The sequence below is a fragment of the Solea senegalensis genome, linkage group LG5 (genome assembly GCF_019176455.1).
Source record: "Solea senegalensis isolate Sse05_10M linkage group LG5, IFAPA_SoseM_1, whole genome shotgun sequence".
NCBI classification, from domain to species: domain Eukaryota; kingdom Metazoa; phylum Chordata; class Actinopteri; order Pleuronectiformes; family Soleidae; genus Solea; species Solea senegalensis.
In genome coordinates this window covers 18,897,968-18,916,559 of record NC_058025.1, presented here as the reverse complement: position 1 = coordinate 18,916,559, position 18,592 = coordinate 18,897,968, and the positions used below count along the sequence as shown (strand labels likewise).

At 39.2% G+C, this 18,592-nt stretch overlaps 2 protein-coding genes across 2 annotated transcripts; both read left to right on the top strand.

The window, feature by feature from the left end:
* The first annotated feature begins 323 nt into the window (after nt 1-323).
* On the top strand, nt 324-14,255 carry LOC122769700 (serine/threonine-protein phosphatase 2A catalytic subunit beta isoform). Its single transcript, XM_044026452.1, has 8 exons — nt 324-756; nt 2,551-2,589; nt 3,919-4,089; nt 8,169-8,342; nt 10,360-10,449; nt 10,597-10,758; nt 11,721-11,839; nt 13,532-14,255. Exons 1-8 carry the CDS (start codon nt 655-657, stop codon nt 13,602-13,604), a joined length of 930 nt encoding a protein of 309 aa, XP_043882387.1. The 5' UTR covers nt 324-654; the 3' UTR covers nt 13,605-14,255.
* A 1,195-nt stretch (nt 14,256-15,450) lies between these two features.
* On the top strand, nt 15,451-18,360 carry zgc:101664 (uncharacterized protein LOC450064 homolog). The gene is made up of 3 exons (XM_044025522.1): nt 15,451-15,782; nt 16,598-17,348; nt 17,582-18,360. Exons 2-3 carry the CDS (start codon nt 16,689-16,691, stop codon nt 17,783-17,785), a joined length of 864 nt encoding a protein of 287 aa, XP_043881457.1. The 5' UTR covers nt 15,451-15,782; nt 16,598-16,688; the 3' UTR covers nt 17,786-18,360.
* The last annotated feature ends 232 nt before the right edge of the window (nt 18,361-18,592 follow it).

Genomic DNA, 18,592 nt, shown 5'->3' with positions numbered 1-18,592 from the left:
ATATTGTTGAAATTGCACTTATATTTCTCAAGAAATTTCATGTTTTGTAAAATTATCCTTCAGTAAATGTAAAACAAAGGAGAAAAAACAAAGGGTACTTGTTGTTCATAGGTTATTATGCTATTATTGTACTATTTTTACTGGTCCGGCCCCCTTGAGATCAAATTGTGCTGTATGTGGCCCCTGAACAAAAATGTTAGACACCCCTGATATAATGCTATGCTGAGTTTACTGCTCTTACCGTTTACAGTTTGTCCACGCGGTGTCGCCCATGCGCTGACTCTGTGCGCTACTGAAATGCCCGGATGTTATTGAAACTAGCTCTTTTACCAAATCGGCTATCCATTGCGACGCCGCTGTCTCCTGCGCTTTCGGTCTGCCGCATCGGGGACCTGCGATCTTTTTGGCTCCCCTGGCCCATATAACTTGGTTTTTACTGTCGGTAATTTGACATATGTGATTTATCATGATAGAAGTTGACTAAGGGGCTTGTAGATTTTAGGTTTTCTCCTTGATTTACTAACCGGTTTGGCGGGACTACATCGGGTTAACAATACGACAAGCTAAAAGCTAACGCGGCTAGCGCTGAGACAGAGGCCAGCTTGTTTTTTCAGGGAGCTAACACAGCTAGCTTAGCAAGCTACCGCGGCTGTCATGGAAGACAAATCTTTTACTAAAGAACTAGACCAATGGGTCGAACAGCTAAACGAGTGTAAGCAGCTATCGGAAAACCAAGTCAGGACACTTTGTGAGAAGGTAAGTGGATCACAACAGCCTGTCTTTCATTCCGTCTATGTCGGCCTCGATCGTAGTGTGGCCTGAGTTGCGAAAGTGGCCCCGACTAATCTCTGGTTATGAGGCAAGGACACGGCAGCTATTTTCATTTCGATTTTCATCGTCATCATGTGCTATATGTGTTTCGGAGCACCTAATCTTAAGCTTACTCGACAAAGTAACTATGTTGTGTTGACTCTGGCACAGTCCGGGCCTTCTAGACGACGCTGATTTGGATGAGTTGGATCAGCGACCGACTTCTCGGAACAGAAAGGCCGAAAACCCGCATTTTTGCCAGCAGATAGACGGAGTCACTTTCATGCATTTAAATTGAAGAAACTGGGACTCGATCGATGTTTGTTTGCTGTAACAAGTCCGCCATATAGAATGAAAAGCACCACAAATTAATGTGTACGGGTTATGTTTGTACCGCGCCCCGTCGTTATTGATCAACCCTAATATTGCTTGAACCTTTTAGAGTCCAGGTGTCAGGCGTCACTTCTGGAGTGTTTCTCCGTTAAACAAGTCTGTTGAGGTTTTATTTGAAGTATTTGTATTCGAAGCTTCATCAAAGACTTCTTAAGTGCTCTCACTACGTTATATGAGAAAATTTCTTTGTGAGTTGAATGAATTTAAAGACTCAAAACTTTGTTTTGGATGGAGGTTTAGTCTTATGTTATAAAGAACTATATTACTGAATTATAATCGGGTGAGCACTAATTGGTTCAACCATCCTCTCATATGACATGTAATTGATTTAACTAGTCTAGCTTAATCAATATTATATCGGCCATCTTATTTGTAAAGGTTTGATATGCAATACCTGAGCTTGAGACAGATCAAGAATGACAGACCAAAACAACGATGATATCTATTTATTCTAGTAAAATATCATGCCTACCCAAGTTGGTCTTGAATCAGTAAGTTTATATGATGTTTTTTTTTAAATAAAATAAAAAGAAAGAGGCAATAAAGAGTGGCTGAAAGCCCTGGACCCCCATGTTAAAAAAGATGGACAGAGTGTAGTGAGTTGGAGGGCAGCGGATGAGAGAATGAGAGGGAGTGTGAGGATGAAGGAGGTCAGAAAGGTGGGAGGGGGAGGATTGTTAGTTTGACTAAGAGCTGACCTTTAAGTTACTCTGACTGAAATTGTGGCACATTTAATTTCTTCAAGTTGTACTACCACACAGAATTTATGCAATTGGGAGTCAAATTATTACTGCAAGTATACAGTCAGTTGGGCTAGAGCTAGCCTGAGCACTCTCCTCTTGCTCCACGTTCTTTGTTTGTGTGACTTGAGTTTTGAGCAAGTGTTGCATTACCTTTCATCAGACTGACACTTGTGGGAGATGACAAACACCAGAAAGGACAATGCTTTCATCTTAAGTTTTTAAGTCAACTTAAAAACAAAGTTGATGCAATTTATTTCACTGGTCAGCTAGTACGGTTTTCCTTTTTCATCAAGTAAAGCTGTACCCAGTTTTCAGCTTATCACTCGAAACATTTTTAATTGCCAGTTACTCTCTCAAAAGTATTAATTACTTTAACCTCCCTTCAAAAGTAATGTCCTTATTTTACTGTCAGACTTCACTGACTTAGTGTTTGGGTGTTTTCTAAATTTAGTCTGAAAATGTCAGAATAAACATGTACATTTGTCAGTGCTTGTGTGAAGTTTTATTTGACCTTATATTGGCTTTCCTTATTGCTGCATTTTCACAGTGAATGTTGTAAAAATTCTGTGATGTAATAAAGAATGTGTGTTTGATTCCTCTCCAGGCCAAGGAAATTCTGACCAAGGAGTCCAACGTTCAAGAGGTTAGTTTCCCTGTAGATTTTACCCTTTTGTGTCAATTGCAAAGCTAACAAAATGATTTAATCAGTTATTTTGATTATTATTTAAAATATTAAGAAACAATACAGTAACTTGAATTATACAGCATTGTGCTAGTGTCAAAAAAATAAATGACCGCAATAGCTAGGCCTGTCGCAATAAATCAATTAATCACACAATATATAAAATGAGCTTGATAATTTGTAATATAATAATCTGGCCCCAATAATTTCCATTTTCTCTCTCTCTCTCTCTCTCTCTCTCTCTACCAAGAGAGTCTCTGAAGACACACTGTTACCTGTGAAACACTGGTGCTCTAACCATAGGCTGTATGAAATTAACATGGCAAAATTTGAATATTCTTATGTTGAAGGTTAAAATTTATGTAACAGAGAAAAACTGGCCCCATTTATGTAACCAATTACATAAATGGGGCCAGTTTTTCTCATACCTACTGTTGCTGACTGGTGTTCTCTGTTTAAGTAATATAACTTGATCAAGCCTGTTCTAACATTCCACACTACAAAATAAGTAATTAAAGTATGTATGATTTATGCTGATATAGTATTGGGTCAGTATCGGCCATTACTCAAGGCTGCAATATCAGTATTTTATCAGAAGTGACATCGGGACATCCCTAATTTTTTGTGTGCAATTTTATTTACATCCATTTCATTTATTGTTTTGGTCGTGTGTGTGGTTTTTATTCCAGTACATATTTAAAATGTCTTCCAGTTCCAGTGTTAAATGTTCTTTAGAAATAAATGTTTATTGATCTTTGAAAAGGTGTACCTGCATTATTATGCCATTATCTTTGTATTAGATGAAAATAGTCTCAGAACGACAACATTATTGTTTATCGCAATATTTTCTGGGACAATTTATCGTCCAGCAAAATTTGTTATTGTGACAGGCCTAGCAATAGCCCCAGTTCCTGAATAAGATTTCCACCTGCTACACTTGGGCTCCAGAATTTGAACAATCACACACAACAAACTCGGGTAAACTAAAAGTGTGTGTTCAATCTCATTGTTCACCATGTATGTTTTACTGTGGAGGTGTAGGATTTAATTGGGTATACGTTTTTGCTTTCACTACATTATAATCTTCTAGTAAATGAGTAAATAAAAAATGTAACCCAGCCACATGTAGACATTCTGAGCCAGTGTTGATCAGTTGGACAGTTGAAGCCAAAAATTGGTATGTTTTAATTTAACAGAACAAAACCCAAAAAATATTAGCACAGCTTTGTAATGCTACTTGTAGAGCAGTCCTGCTTCAGGCAATTGACCATGTTATTTGTCCCTGCTCAGGTGCGATGCCCGGTGACGGTGTGTGGCGACGTTCATGGTCAATTCCATGACCTCATGGAGTTGTTTAAGATTGGAGGCAAGTCTCCCGACACCAACTACCTGTTCATGGGAGACTATGTAGACAGAGGCTACTACTCTGTGGAGACGGTCACGCTGCTCGTCACATTAAAGGTAAATACCACCCTCTTATAGAATGCTAGTCTGCATCTGTGTTCAGTTACCATGAGAAAAAGAGATTATCTTCTTTTGAAAGTAAATTGTGCTTTCCACCTGAACTAAAAACTAGGGATGCACCGATATGACTATTTCCGCCGATTCCGATATCCGATATTAATATTGCTGCTATGGCCGATAACCGATATCTACCGATATTGATATATGTTTTAAAAAAAAGTTTCTGAGATGATAAAAGTTTGTACAGAATGAAAATCATGCAAGCTGAATTTTTGAATGTCTTCCTTTATTTTCAAAACATGTTTTACCTCCAAATAACAAGGTCACATAAGACACAAGTAACCAACTACAAGTAAAGGTTTTTAGAAACCTTTACCACTTGTAGCAAGTGTGTAACTAAATTACAGTACAGTTTAACTCCCTCAACTCACTAAACTCCTGTGAGAAAGTTTGGATCATAAAATAAAAACATGAACATAAATAAAAATAATACCCTGCCAAAGTTACTGTAACCGAGATAAGGGCGTCTATACTGGGTACGTAAATAAAGTCAACAACCCTTCCTCCCGGCAACAACAACCGCGCCACTTCCCTTAACAATAAAACTACACAACAGATATGAAAAACAATACCTGACAAGCTCTGACAAGAGCTGCCATAATAAAAAAACATGTTAAAATACTTTATCAAACTTGCCAGTATTCATGGCAACCAGATATTTATTCAATTGCAAAACATCGGAAAAGTAGCGCCGACTTGGCAGGTTGTTGCGGGGTTCAATATGCGCTATCAACCGTCGGAACCCTCGGCTGGTCGTCAAGAGCAATCATTTCCATTACCTTGATCGTTATTGCCCTGGCCAATGTCTTCCTTTGGTCGAGTCCCAGCTGCGCTGCTTTCTTTTTGTCTGCTGCCTAATGTTACTAGCGTTAGCTTCCTGCCATTGTTTGTGTACTTCAGGGTGGCGGTTTTTCAAATGACATAATCAAATTTGTGGTATTGAATGACTTGACGCGGAACGCTCCTCACATTACCTCGACTTTGCAAGTGTTGCATAATGCTTTTTGCGTATCTTCTATTGACACCCTGAAAAATCGCCCACACCGCTGACATTCTCTCTCCTCAACACATACACACACACACACACCTTGTGCTGCGCTTGCGCCACTGACGCTGTCATATGCCCAAACAAATGCCGCATGGCCTCCCCTTCCCGACACACATACACAAACAGCAATTAGACGGGTATAAACATCAGTTGTTAAAATCGGCGCAGTTTTACTCATTGAACCGATGCCGATATGTTAAAAAATGACGAACATCGGCCGATAACAATATTAATGCCGATATATCGTGCATCCCTACTAAAAACTGGATCATGCTGCTCAAGGTAAAATTATTTGATGTACAGTCAGAGATAAATGGCGAGTCCAAAATATGTGGGTTTTTTTTGCTTGGTAAGCAGACTGCATTCACTGTCAGCATCAATAACGATTTCAGAGAGAGGTGTAAGTATTGTTGTACCTGCAATTTAATGTTAGAAATGTAGGGATGTTTTGAATGGTCCAATGACAATGAATGTTACGAAGTGTAAAATTGTGTGAATTCATTAATTGGAATTGTGTGAAATTGTCAAATAACCTTCATCAAAGTATGTGCGGTTTTGAAACATCAGACCTTGGATATGTAAAAAATTATGTTTGGAAGAACAGAAAATCTTTTATGAAATCCCAAAACCAAATGTATCCTTTATTTTAATTTACAAGCAGTTACAGTTACAAGGCATTAATCCTGGGGGTTTCCTGATGAGTTTATGATTTCCATTTTTGCAAAAGATGACCCCATTTGGAGCAGTTAGTACCGTCCAATAGGTATATGGTTGCAGGTTTAGGTGAATTCATGAGACATGAGATTCAACTTTATTGTCATTACTCAAATACAAGTTTGGGGGAACAAAATGAGTTTTGCATCTCACCAGAAGTGTGTGATATATGTATATATCTGTGTGTGTGTGTGTGTGTGTGTATGTGTGTGTATATATATATATATGTATATATATGTGTATATATATATATATATATATATATATATATATATATATATGTATATATATATATATATATATATATATGTATATATATATATATATATATGTGTATATATATATATATATATATATATGTGTGTGTGTGTATATATATATGTGTATATAGATATATGTACAGAAGTAGGTTAGACCTTTGTAATTGTTGGGTATATATGGATGGCTGGACTAGTGGGATGCTCTATAAATAAAAAACAAAAACAAATATGAATATAAATGAGCGCTATAAATATAGTGTACAGATTACTATATACAAATAAGGTGCAGTGAATATGCTATATTAATAGACATATGGATAAATGCTAATATACAGATTTACAGAATATTTTACAGATTATGGACATATTTTACAGGTTGATAGCTTATTGAGGTGGTATGAACATTCTACATAATAAATAAACAAGTGTAGACATTCTTTGGGGGGCAGAATGCGCTGTGCGATTTTGACCACACTCTATAGTGCCTTATGGTCTGTGAAGGAGCCGTTTACGTACCAGACTGTAACACAGTTCATCAGGATGCTCTCGATCACACAGTGGTAGATGTTCCTCAGAATATCTGAGGACGTTGATGAGCCTTCTTGGTGGACCAGGAGAGGTCCTCTGTGATGTAGGTCCCCAGGAACTTAAAGCTGGAAACACGTTCAACAGCCATCCCGTTGATGTGAAAGGGGTTGTGCGTGTTTCTTCTTTCTCTCCTGAAGTCCACAATGAGCTCCTTTTGTTTTGCTGGTGTTTGCTGGCCAATCACTGTGTCGTCCGCAAACTTGACGATGACGTTGGATCCATGCACAGGCCTGCAGTCGTGGGGCCACACATGTATGCAATGTGGCCCCAGTCTTAGTCAAGCTTCACCCCATCTAATCCAAGCATGGTTACCATGTTGCCTGACAAAATACTAAACCGATGCTTAAATACGAAAGCTCACAAGCTAATGGACGATGTCACAGTGGGTTGTACTAGGGCTGGGCAATATATCGATATAAATGCGATATGGAATTAGACCATGTTGCATATATCGATATAATTCAAATTTGCGCTGTGATCCTTGCTCCAGGCAAGCTGCTGAGCAGAGCTCTGCTGCCCCCGCCCCTCCTCTTTCATGCACGGAGGGGGGAGGGGCAGGAACAGACACTCCGGCAACAAACATGGAGAAAGCAACAATGTCTGCGGAGTGTGCGGAGGAGAGCCTCTTGGTTAGTAAAAGAAAAAGCAGAAGGTCAGTCATTAGGAGATGGTTTGGATACAAATCATCAGATGAGCAACAAAACCAAGCTATATGTAGGGAGTGCCATAAGCACGTTGCAGCCAGTGGTGGAATCGCTACGAATCTTTTTCACCACTTAAAAACGTGGCACAAAGTGCAATATGAATAGTGTGTGAAACTGCGCTCTGCAGAAGCCACAGGTGCAAGCCGTCCACACCCCGACAAAGCTCCAGCCCCAAAACAAAACTCACTGCAAGCTTCATTTTCCTGCAGTGTGCTGTATGAGAAGGAAAGTGACAAGTGGTGTGCAATAACAAAATCAGTGTAGGGTTTGTCGTATTTTGTTCTTTTGTAAGAGAAGAAAGTCTGTAATTGGATTTTAAAAAGACATTTATAGTGGTAACTAAAAAATGTTGATATTGTACTTTTCTCATTATTTCATTGTTTGAGTAGTGAGTTTTCAATAACTACTCATATTTGGCTTTGACTGAACATTTCATTTCACAGCTCTCACTTTGTGGAAAAAATATCAGGATATATATTGTATATCGATATTCAACCTAAATCTTTATCGGGATACGACATTTGGTCCATATCGCCCAGCCCTAGGTTGTACCATTTTAAACCCAAACTTGTTTGTGTGATCACACAAGATAAAGAAAAGTAGCAAATCTTCACATTGGTAATTGGTAAGTGACAGAGGTGGTGTATAATGGAGATATTGAATTAACTGATAATTTCAACTATCTTGTTTTTTTTTATTCAGGTTCGCTTCCCAGAGCGAATCACCATCCTGCGAGGGAACCACGAGTCACGGCAGATCACACAGGTCTATGGCTTCTATGATGAGTGCCTGAGGAAGTATGGCAATGCCAATGTTTGGAAGTATTTCACAGACCTGTTTGACTACTTGCCACTCACTGCGCTGGTTGATGGACAGGTATGAAGAGCTAGCTATAGATGATGTTAATCCACCATGAAAATAGAGCATTGAAAGCTTTTGTCATGTGAATAATTTGCTCTGAATTGGGATGTGTAATGGTGCAGGGAATGAAGATGCATTTGTTAGTGTTTGTAGTCAAGTACTTCTATTATTTTCCCACCTATTAAAAGCAGAAGGACCAAAGTCTCACAACGTGTTGCATTTTAAAGTAGACATATTATACTCTATTTCCCCCATTAAACTAGTTCCCTAGTGTCCTAATGAACATGTCAGTGACATGCTTTGGTCAAAATACCATAAGGATGAAGCATCATAGCAGTTCAATAACCCTGCTAAACCCGCCCCTTTCAGAACGCTCGGTTTTCGTGCATCGTCCCTTTATGTGCAAATGAGACACAGGCAAACACACACCCACTTCTTCCAGGGGGTTTCTGATTTGTCCTCTTTACAGCGCTCACTCGCTCAGCTTCTGTTCCCTCTGCTCCATTCGTCTCCCCCTCCCTCCACTAGTTCTCTGACAATATCAACATGGCAGCGTGCGCAGAAAACAGCGAGAGTGCCGTCACAGGAAGAGGCGTCCTACATAAGGATGGAGCCAAACAGTGCCGAACTGTAAATCAGTTAAAAACGCTTAGGGACAGCACCGCTGATCGCCAGCAGCGCGCGGTGAGCTGAATAAACTGCCACTCTATGCGACTGTATCAGACCGGTGACTGTATGCTCCGGAGCTGGCGATCAGTCACACACAGCGCCAGTTTAGGCAGCTGGCAATCAGTGGTGCTGTCCCTAAGTGTTTTTAACTGATTTTCACAGAGTGCAGCACTGCTGCACAGAAAGTGCAACAGAAACAGCTGCTGTATGTGACTGTATCAGACTGAGTCCGTGCTCCGGTCATGGAGGACATACTGAACAAATATTTTTAAGGGACAAGGTGGAGCTAAGGTGGAGCTCTCGAAGTAAACTTACTGGTGGGGCGGTAACATTCGCGGTGAAATGCGCATGCTGCCGTCATAAGCGCAGAGAATTCAACATGGAGTGTTTTATCGCCTATACTTGCACTAAGGGGGACCACGAAAACATGACTGAGTATTCTTTTTCCACACTTTGGCGACTGGTAGGGCCTCCAGGGTCCCAAATATAAGTATTAAAATAGTTAAAAAGTTGATTTTGCATATTATGTCCCCTTTTAAGACAGTGTTGCACCACCCACGGGGGAGGGGTCACATTGATTTTGTGCTGTCACTGTATCTCGTGTTTCTTCAGTTCTTCTGGCAGGATGATCTTTGAACTCGCAGTATCAGCAAAAAAATAATAAATTGATAAACAGCTAGCAATCACTATAGAAAAATACATTCAATTCAATTTTATTTGTATAGTGTCAAATCATAACATACATTATCTCAAGGCACTGTACATGGGTTAGGGAAAAAAAGGAAAGTTAAGTCTAACTTTAAATACAGAGAGAGTGTCTGCCTCCCAAACTGTTATTGGGAGCTGGTTCCACAGGAGAGGAGCCTGGTAACTGAAGGCTCTGCCTTCCATTCTGCTCCTACAGACTCTGGGAGCCACAAGTAAACCTGTATTTTGTGACCTAAGTGATCTGTTGACTCATTTAGATTAACGTAATCTTCATGTAACCAAGTTTCAGTTACACAGAATAAATCAATACTATCGTCAGAAATTAGATAATTTATTAAAACAGATTTTGAGGAGAGTGACCTTATATTTAGTAGTCTTTATTAAATTAGAATGTCTAACTCTACTGTTTGATATTGATTGATTTACTTTAGTAGGTCGGGGGACAGACATGGGGTTTTTAATTGGTGATTAAATGTTGTACTTTATCTCCCTACCCCAAATGATCATTGGGTCCACGTTTAATCTCTGTAGACCTGAGTTTATATACACACATTGGTTCTGAAAACTGGTCAACAAAGGCAGAAGTGTTCACCTGTGGGTGAAAAGCTGCAGATGTGTTTTTGGTTGAATCTTCATTTCTTGCATTTTGTTTCAGATCTTCTGTCTCCACGGAGGTTTGTCTCCCTCCATAGACACTCTGGATCACATACGAGCTCTGGACCGTCTCCAAGAAGTCCCACATGAGGTATACATATATATAGATGTATTTGCATTCTGAGAAGGTTCTTTGAATATATCTGTTTGAAGACGAGTGTTAAACTTAAGGAAATTTGTGAAAATGTACCCGTGGAACAGGAGTGACTTTCTTTCTTTCTTTCTTTCTTTCTGTTAGGGCCCAATGTGTGACCTGCTGTGGTCAGACCCCGATGATCGTGGTGGGTGGGGCATCTCTCCTCGTGGTGCTGGTTACACCTTCGGACAGGATATCTCAGAAACCTTTAACCACGCCAATGGCCTCACCCTGGTATCCCGTGCCCATCAGCTGGTCATGGAGGTAAAATAGACACACCAGATGCCATACATATGGCAGAAACAGTGTGTAGATTTGGTTAACATAGAATTTACACCTGGGGGTTGAGTTCAAAAATGTTCAAAACGTCCTCATCATTCCCATTTTGACATCATGAGATGAAGACGACACCTAACAATTGATCAACGGTACCTCACCATTGTGAGGCTTCAAACAGGATGTTTTCAGATGGAAGTGGCCACTGAGTTACTGTGTAGAGGCTTGTAACTGTACCCCAGAACCTCAATGACCTGAGGGCCACCCTTCAAGAAGAGTGGAATGCCATGCCTCAGCAGACAATAACTCGACTTGTGAACAGCATGAGAGGTCATTGTCAAGCTGTAATTGATGCTCAAGGGCACATGACAAGTTATTGAGACATTGCCATTTTTGGTTGTGGTATACCCACCACTGTTGTTGGCTTTTGTTTCAATAAATTGTTTAAGATGAGGTAATCACCATTGCATGCTTCTACTTAAATGCCCTACTTTAGTGATATAATATCACTGTAGCGTGAACTTTATATATATATATATATATGTGTATGTATATATGTATACATATGTATGTATGTATATATGTATACATATGTATGTATGTATGTATGTATGTATATATATATACATATATATATACATACATATTTATGTATGTGTATATATATATATATATATATATATATATATATATATATACACACATACATATGTATGTATGTATATGTGTGTATTTGTTCTTTTTTTTACACATTTCTGATGTTTTATGGACCAAATAACAACCATAACCTGGCACCAAAACACCAACGTTTTGACATGATGAACAAAGTTGCTTCCCTTTATCCTGTTCTGTGTGAATGAAACCAAATCGTGACAGCCCTTGACACAGTCAGGCCGAGCTTGTCATAAAATGTTTTCTGGTCCAAACTTTGCATGTGCTTGTTTCTTCAGGGCTACAACTGGGGCCATGACAAGAATGTGGTGACCATCTTCAGTGCTCCAAACTACTGCTACCGCTGTGGAAACCAGGCGGCCATCATGGAACTGGATGACACTCTGAAATACTCTTTGTAAGTACAATGGCTTGTCTGAATGATCCATGGAAAATTCTGTAAACAGCACATAATGTTTTGCACCTCGCACCAACTGGTGTTCCATTTCTGCACACGGGAGCTACATTAGTTTTAGTTTGTCTGCGTTTTCCTGGTAAAGAAGGTGCCATCACATTAATGCCATGTACGTTTGTGGCTGGGTGTCTGCAAAAATGCACGTCTTCTAATGCGTTTTTGCCTGTTTTAGGTCCCTGAAAATTAATTCTGTAAACATGGATGTAAACATGTGCATACCTGCCAACCTCTATGCATTTTGTGTACCAGGCACGCATTTTGACATTTGACTGTATTCTGATACAATTTGATGCTATGAAAGTATGCATGTTTGTCATGGTTCACATAGAATGTCTTGCATGGGTGTCGTAGCTGTGTTGTGTGTGGGTGTTCAGTGTCTCCCCACATTATCAATATTTTTTTGATAAGTTAACAATTTTTTTGCTTGGGCCTGTGTGTGCAAGAGAGTGAGTGTGAGATCTGTTTAAAAACCATTACTTTTCTTAAATTGTTATGTTTTTTTCAGTGGTTTTGTACTGAATTATACAGACGGATCCCAAACGGATATAGAGAGATGGAGGAGAGAGTGAGCCTGGGATGTAAGCTTTCTCAGCTCTTCCCTGTTGATTTCGAGAATTGCTGGGCAATATACCAGTTCATACCGAAAACCGGTATTTATTTATTTTTGCGGTATGAATTTTACGTATACTGCAAGACCGTATTATGAAAAACACTTGCTATGGGCTATTAGGGCCAGTACAGACACAAGCTTCATGCGTACCGTGTGTATACTCATTTTTTTTTCTCACACACTTTAACTGTTTGTTACCAAACTGTGATAAACCGTTGGATGGTGGAAAAACTTTAAGAAGGAAGTTGTGCTCCCAAAGGAGTTATGTGAGCATTTTGTAATGTTGCCCTCCGAGTTACTTTGAAGGGCAGATGACTGATGTGATTGCTGGTGTGGTGCATCCTATACTGTTTATCTGAGGAGGATACATGATATAAGACGGCAAACTCATTCTGTCTCTCTTGACAGATTGTGTCAAAAACAGTCAGACAGACCTGTGAAGGAAAAACCATCCACTTAGGTCCTTCATATTTATACTACTGCATACAAGAAAATCTGCTGTGGAGGAGTTCCAGCAAGTTAAAAACCTTTCTAAATGCTGAGGATGGGACACATGTAGAAACAACCATCAACCAATTCTATCGATTACCTTAACAGAAAAGGAGATTTTCTTTTAACCTCCAAGGGACCTCTTGTAAATATAACTACTTCTTCATGAACATGGTACTCAAATGGCCAGGAACTATACACATGTTTAAGTGTGGACAACCAGAAACTGAGACGTGGGTAAAAAATTGAAAACGAGTGCTTTCTGTTACTAAGTGTTAAACTAAGGCTTGGTGGTATACCCAGTTTTACATCAGTGTATTTTTAGTTATACAAGTGGCACAGTGGCATTTTGACCAAAGCATTAAGAAAAAAGGTCTAAAGGTATATTATTATTATTATTATTATTGTTTATTCCAAACACCTGAATGATTATGGCTAATGTGGTATCCTGTTTCACATAGCCTTGTTATTGTGTACTTGATGCTCTTTTTTTCCATCAGTGGCCTCATTAATAACTAAACACTTTCTGCCTCCAGTCTTCAGTTTGACCCGGCTCCACGCCGTGGCGAGCCCCATGTGACCAGACGCACTCCCGACTACTTCCTGTGAATGTCCAAAGCCATCCCTACCAATCATCCACAATGCTCCACCACCTCCACATACCTCCCATTTTTGGATGTAAAGAAGATACTAATAACATTGATGATGGTGATGATAATGAAACTGTTCTAGAGAGAATAAAAACAATTGGCAGATGAATCCCAGATTTTTAACAAAGACAAACTTTAAGAGTGGCCCCCTCTACAGTCATGTCTTCAATATGCTGTCATTAATGCTGTGCTTCTGAAGAAAAACACGTACAAATGCAATTATCTGTTTCCTTTCTTTTTGTTTCTTACATGTTTGAAAATGAGATAATAAAACTACCAACGTGGACCAAATGTGCCATATTCTGATCCTTTAACAACATGTTTTTCATTTCTTTGTTTGTTTTTTTCTTTAACCCAACTATGACCCCACCCTACCTGATGTCACTTTCACTCATCACATCTCATGGCATATATACAGTATGTGCTTTTTTTCTGTTGCAAGATCATTTTAAAAAAGGAGGAAACATTAAAAAAAAGAAGTTTGCTTTAAGTAGTACAGCTGTCAGTTTTAGCTGTCCAGACTGCAGCCAGTGGTCATCTCAGCAAGTATATTACTGTAATTTGAATAAATCAACAGACGTATGAAATAAAATGTCCTATTGACAAACTACTGGGCTGCGTCTGTGTTGTTTTTGAGGCTCTGTTCAAGTATGTTGTGAAGCTCAGGATTTTTGACATTTGGTTGTATGAGTCGAAAGCATGGCTGCCAGTGGGAACACCAGGAAAAGCAGGTTTTAGGCTCTTAAAAAGGCCCAATTAATAGAATTGATTATCCTCCTGCATAAGTCTACAATGTCTTATGGATGTTTTCACTGTTTACTCCTGCAATTACATAGCATTTTCCAAAAAGGTGATCGATAACACTCATCTATCTGAAAGACATCTTTCGTTTGCATTTACCTCAGTGACTAATGCACCAAACGGGGTAGCAGTAGACAAGCAACTCCTGTTTTCTGTGAGCAAAAATGTCAGATTTTTCAGCAATTTACAAGGTGACACAAGCAGTCTGTAGATTAGTTACAGGTGTAAAAAAAATCAGGTGACTTTTTTTTCTTCCATTTTTCAGAAACTAAATTTAAGTAGTTATACCTATTCTCTATGTGTACAAACGGATGTTTTGTTTCAATGTCAGTTATATGCAGCATTTGTCATTATGTGGCTGCTTTTTTAATTACTACCCTAACCACCTGAGACGTTGGATTGCTATGACAGCATGTGAAGATATAGGAGATCAATCACCAATTTATTTTACAGGATTCCTTCTAGTACAAACTGTCAATGTGGGACAGATAAGTGTGTTACACAATTTCAAGAAACTACAACTCTAAAACTCAACTTGTTCTCCATCCATCCATCCATCTTCTACCACTTTATCCTCCAGACAAATCGCCAGTCCATCACAGGGCCACAAACAACCATTCAGTCTCACTCACAGTTAGGGTCGATTAAGAGTGTCCAATTTATTTAATTTAATTTAATTTAATTTAATTTAATTTAATTTAATTTAATTTAATTTAATTTAATTTAATCCCCAAGTCTGCATGTTCTTGGGCCGTGGTAGGGAACCAGATAACCCAGAGAAAACCCACACACACGGGGAGAATCCACATGTTGTCATTAGTCAACAATAAATAAAGGCAACAATTTTGCATTTGAAGTAGCAAGTCAGTTTAAAAAAGCCTTCGCATTAAATGCAATGTCATATATAGTCACATTCTACTCGAACGATAACGATATACATGGGTTTGTTTGTTGGTTGAAGACATTTCTACATGTGTCCACAAGGTGGAGGTGGAGGTGGATGACATTACAGTCGAAACAAGATGGACGAGAGAAAATGAACAGAGCTATTTTTCCACAGGGTTAAATCCACATGGACACACGCCAGAGGAGTGTGGACGTGACTGGCTGTATTCAGATGAGTTAAGTCTTTACCTCTTCTTGTCTGTCAGACATGTAACATACAACGATGCGGACTTCTTAGCTTCTTAGCGTACCGTAGTACTTCAAGCCTGCCGGAAACGCATTAGAAGAAGAAGAAGAAGACTCGGGCGGTCCTGGAACGTTGAACGACCGCGGCAGGCGCCTAACAACAGTTTCACTAAGCTTTGGCTCATGGAAAGCTGAGATATTAAAGGTGAGTGTGTTGTGGTGTAATGTGCATTTATTTATCGTACTTATATACTACCGTTATACTCTTTGTTTTCCATCGTTTAAATTAGCTGTCGTTAGCTTACCAACACGATAACCTAAAGCTAGTAGTTGTAGATTGACTTTAATCAAACTAGTATGACAGTGAAACGAGTCAGTATCACCGTTGATATATTGTTGCTGTGTGTTTTAAAGCTAGACTTTACTACCGAGGTAAAGTCGGTTCGTACGGTGGCCTGGAATTGCAATAAATAAAAAATTTAAATACATTTACAAATACAGAAACAAATTAACACATTTACATTTTCCGAAACAAATTTACAAAGTGCAAAACATTTTTACAAATACTAAAACAAATTAACAAAAGTTAAAACAAATTTACAAAATGCAAAACGTAATCATTTCTCACCTAAATCCATGTTTTGATACCTATTACGGTTTTTACACAATCGCAGTTTAGGTTTTGTACTTTGTATAGAACCTTTTCTCATTTTAGATTTCAGAGGTCCAGGTCCAAGATCTCTAAACAAACTCTTCTCCTGCCAGCTACAAGAGTCAATCTCTTTCTCACTAAGATTTAAAGCTTCAATCCACCCACATGTTACTCCACTGATTACCATAACCATTACTCATTACCAGCTCAATTCCTGCATCCTACAAATCAAAATTTTGCCGCCGAATTTTGTAGTTTAAATTATGATAAATTTCATCAGGAAATTTGGGTTTCTAATGATGTCATTGAACCACAAACCACATCTAAACACTACTAAATGTGTTGCAACTGTTTTTCCATCTCTACAGAAACTTGGCTTCCTTCACTGTGCTGTAGCCATGAAGACGGAGATGGGGAGGAGGAGAGCAGTACATTCAGTCCTCTGACCTGTCTGTCTGCATGGAGGATGTGGTTCTGCACTATCAGCCTGAGTCAACAGAAGAGCTCAGCTCTCTGTTAGAGAGGACAGAGAAGCTTCTCAAGCCTTTTCCTTGTCGTACTTCTCCGGTCTTTACATCCTGGTTTCCCCTCACAACTTCAATCCATCGGCTGCCCATCAGACCTGCCAAACCAGCTCCCCTTATCACGGTCTCAGACAGTCCACTTGTGTCTCACAGCAGGCCATGCATTCTCACAACGTTGAACACAGCACTCGCAGGAAACCAGTTAAAAAACCCTGAAGGTGACGACTGTGTTGCTGGGACATGCCATGATCATGCACATTCAGTGTCGCCAACAAGTCCACCTGAAAAAGTAAAGAGAAGAGAAGCTGCCTGCTGTGTCTTAGAAAACCCAAACCATCACAAACCAGAGAGAGGGGTCACCAGACTGTCACCTGAAAAGACACCACTTCAAGTCAAAGATGATGTCACTGTCACAGACTCTTCTGTCAGTTGCTCCTGGAATGTGTTCACACAGAGAGGAATCCTGCACCGAGGCTCCCAGTCACTGTCCAAACAGTTTGAGCACATGGTGTCAGTCCACAGGCTCCACCTCCGCCAGAGAGCCAAATGGGTTATTGCTGAGCACAACTGTGGAGCAGCCTGGGACATTGAACAGGTCAGTTAATCAGCCTTAAAGAAAATAAAGAAGTCAACAGATTAAACACCAATAATCATTAGTTTCAGGTGGTTATTTAGCAGTAAACACAAAGGGCAACTGAAGCTCATGGATATGCCATGGCTTTTGTTTGTTATTAGATAAATTCTAGACAAATGATAAAAAAGTATGGTTCATGGCTTTTTATTTAGATTTTGATCATTTCTTCCCTGTTGTTCACCCCCTCCTCACAGGTGTGGCGGACTCTGAATCGTTCTGTCAGAAGCACAGGGCTTCCAACATGCAACGCCAACATCCAAAGAGATCAGGCGGAGATCTGGGTGTTCTGCGATATTCTCTGCTCTGAGCAGGTGGGACATTTCCTGAAGAATGAGCTGCAGCTGTCGGGAAAGATTGTCCTCTCAGTCCCCAGAAGGGGCGATGTTCTCAGCATGTAGATGTTTACAAACCTTTTGTTTAGGGAGCCTTCCTAACCCATAAAAACCTTAGTAGGTGAAGGCACATTGTAACGCATTTGTCAGTACCTCATAGAACCACACATAAAAAAAAACACCTAAACTATCACTTTAAGATGGGACAAAACCGGGTTTAGTCAGGAAACTAAATCAAGTGTGACATTTTAAATGAGTTGATTTGTGTATGTGAAATCTGTCTTGGACTTTAGCTTGTCTTTTTATTACTTCACCCCATGGAGTGGGGGTGAAGTATTGTTTTTGGTGGCTCTGTCTGTCTGTGTGTGTGCTTCCACAATTGCTTGCAATATGAGCAACAGATAAACCCTGATAATAAGCTTCAAACATTTATTCAACATCTCTAAGTTTAGCAGCAGATAAATAAATATTTTAAAGACACCACATTGTACAAAAATTAAAAATATATTTTAATCACTTCCATAGCTTTTTTACATTGGTCTTTCTGATTTTAATAAATGCAGAACTGCATGGGAATTGTATGAGTTAATTTATTAATGAACTGAAAGAGAAATTAAAGAAAAACTGGTTTTGAATATTTATACTTTTGAAAACAGATGATTGACATATTGTCACTACTGATGAAAAAAAAGGTTTGGCATTTTTATTGAAGTGTGTGTGTACACTTGTATTTGTTACACCTTGTCAGGACCAGAAGTCCTTGTGGAGACCAAGACCTGGTACTAATGAGATAGAACCTAATTTGACAGTATAATTAAGGTTAGGGATAATGTTTTAGGCTGTCCACATGAATGGAAGTCAATGCAGTGTCCT